The sequence below is a fragment of the Barbus barbus genome (genome assembly GCF_936440315.1).
Source record: "Barbus barbus genome assembly, chromosome: 23".
Classification (NCBI taxonomy): domain Eukaryota; kingdom Metazoa; phylum Chordata; class Actinopteri; order Cypriniformes; family Cyprinidae; genus Barbus; species Barbus barbus.
The window spans coordinates 30,985,200-30,987,794 of NC_136751.1; the positions used below are offsets into that span (position 1 = coordinate 30,985,200).

Consider the following 2,595-nt stretch of genomic DNA (forward strand, 5'->3'; position numbering starts at 1 on the left):
ATTTCTAAAACTTGACCCTTATGACTGGTTTTGTGTTCCAGGGTCACACATTTGCACAGAAACGGCTTTAATTTCTCTCAGACACAGATGAGTGATGAAGGCCTTCAGACGAGGAGGACGCTGCGCTGCTCGGGTTTATCTTGAGAATTCAGCAACAAATAAAAGTAGAAGCTCTTAAAGGTGAGTGACGTTCTGCTGGATGCTTCCAAATAGAAAATACAGAGCTGAAGCTGACCTCTGACCTTTGACCTTGAGGCTTGTGGTGCTAAAGTTCACTCCACAAGGTCTTGCGTGTATACTTAATGGAGATAAAACAAAAACATTAAAAACAAGACCTTTAAGTTGTCAGATTTAGTTCAGACAGGTTTAGAGAAATGTAAATAAAGCTTACTGTAAACGCCAAAGTGTTTCCGGTGATACTCACCAGCGTCCGATGCTCTTCCGCCTATGGCCTGTAGGTGGCGCCAGAGGGGCGGAACTCCGCTGAATATAAGCGGCAGAAGAACACACGCGTCACGTGACTTCCGCTCGAGGCCTCTCCGAGTGTGTTTATGAATCGCTGACCGAACTTTGGGTTTAAACTCATCATCAGCGTCGGTCCGGTGTCCCGCGATGGCGTCTGGATCGCCGTGAGTGTGTTTGTTCAGATTCTCCGCTCGGAGGAAAAGCTTTATCCCGATTCTCTCTCTCTTCATTCGTCTTTCTGTGTTCATATGAAACTCTCCTGTTCATTTGTAAACCTTATAATGAAACTCTGTATAAGCGCTCGGTTCTTTGCAGGAGACTGTAGTATGTAAACTAAGGTTCATGCGCGCGTGAGTCACTGTAATAAACGGGAAAATAAGAGAATCAATGATTGAAACTGAACTGAGGAGTTGATACAGTCAAGTCTTTATTCTGATCAGTTTGAGACAATGATTGATATGGTGTGTGTGATAGTTTATTATTGGAGGACATGAAGACAGACTCTCTCAGCTCTAGAGTTCTGTTGATACTCTCCTCCTATAGAAACACGTGTGGTGATGAGAACAGGCCCCGAGCGAGAGCAGCCGCGACCTACAGCCACCACACACACCTCACTCTCTTACACACCCCTACACACACCTCACTCTCTTACACACCCCTACACACACCTCACTCTCTTACACACCCCTACACACACCTCACTCTCTTACACACCCCTACACACACCTCACTCTCTTACACACACCTCACTCTCTTACACACCCCTACACACACCACACTCTCTTACACACCCCTACACACACCTCACTCTCTTACACACCCCTACACACACCACACTCTTACACACCCCTACACACACCACACTCTCTTACACACCCCTACACACACCTCACTCTCTTACACACCCCTACACACACCTCACTCTCTTACACACACCTCACTCTCTTACACACCCCTACACACACCACACTCTCTTACACACCCCTACACACACCACACTCTCTTACACACCTCACACACTCTTACACACTCCTAAACACACCTCACTCTCTTGCACACCTCACACACTCTTACACACCCCTACACACACCACACTCTCTTACACACCTCATACACTCTTACACACCCCTAAACACACCACACTCTCTTGCACACCTCATACACTCTTACACACCCCTAAACACACTACACTCTCTTGCACACCTCACACACTCTTACACACCCCTAAACACACTACACTCTCTTGCACACCTCACACACTCTTACACACCCCTAAACACACTACACTCTCTCTTACGCACCTCATACAATCTTACACACCCCTAAACACACTTCACTCTCTTACACACCCCTAAACACACCACACTCTCTTACACACCTCACACACTCTTACACACCCCTAAACACACCACACTCTCTCTTACTCACCCCTAAACACACCTCACTCTCTCTTACGCACCCCTAAACACACCACACTCTCTTACACACCTCATACACTCTTACACACCCCTAAACACACTACACTCTCTTACACACCTCATACACTCTTACACACCCCTAAACACACTACACTCTCTTACACACCTCATACACTCTTACACACCCCTAAACACACTACACTCTCTTGCACACCTCATACACTCTTACACACTCCTAAACACACCTCACTCTCTCTTACACACCTCATACAATCTTACACACCCCTAAACACACCTCACTCTCTCTTACGCACCCCTAAACACACCACACTCTTACACACCTCATACACTCTTACACACCCCTAAACACACCTCACGCTCTCTTACACACCCCTAAACACACTACACTCTCTTACACACACCTCATACACTCTTACACACCCCTAAACACACCTCACGCTCTCTTACACACCCCTAAACACACTACACTCTCTTGCACACCTCATACACTCTTACACACCCCTAAACACACCTCACGCTCTCTTACACACCCCTAAACACACTACACTCTCTTACACACCTCATACACTCTTACACACCCCTAAACACACCTCACGCTCTCTTACACACCCCTAAACACACTACACTCTCTTACACACACCTCATACACTCTTACACACCCCTAAACACACTACACTCTCTTGCACACCTC

The 2,595-nt window shown here is 46.8% G+C and overlaps 1 protein-coding gene across 2 annotated transcripts in view; it reads left to right on the forward strand.

Annotated features, from left to right (window-relative positions):
* Positions 1 to 474: 474 nt before the first annotated feature.
* LOC306842955 (KH homology domain-containing protein 4-like) overlaps positions 475 to 2,595 on the forward strand; it is a 20,066-nt gene continuing 17,945 nt past the window's right edge. Inside the window, exon 1 of one of the 2 annotated variants that reach the window (XM_079374181.1) lies at positions 475 to 629. Coding sequence is in view for 1 of the 2 variants with exons in the window: in XM_079374180.1 (XP_079230306.1) it covers positions 613 to 629 (17 nt within the window). In the remaining variant the exon portion in view is untranslated. The remainder of the gene's footprint in view (positions 630 to 2,595) is intronic. The other variant, XM_079374180.1, reaches the window with a different exon arrangement.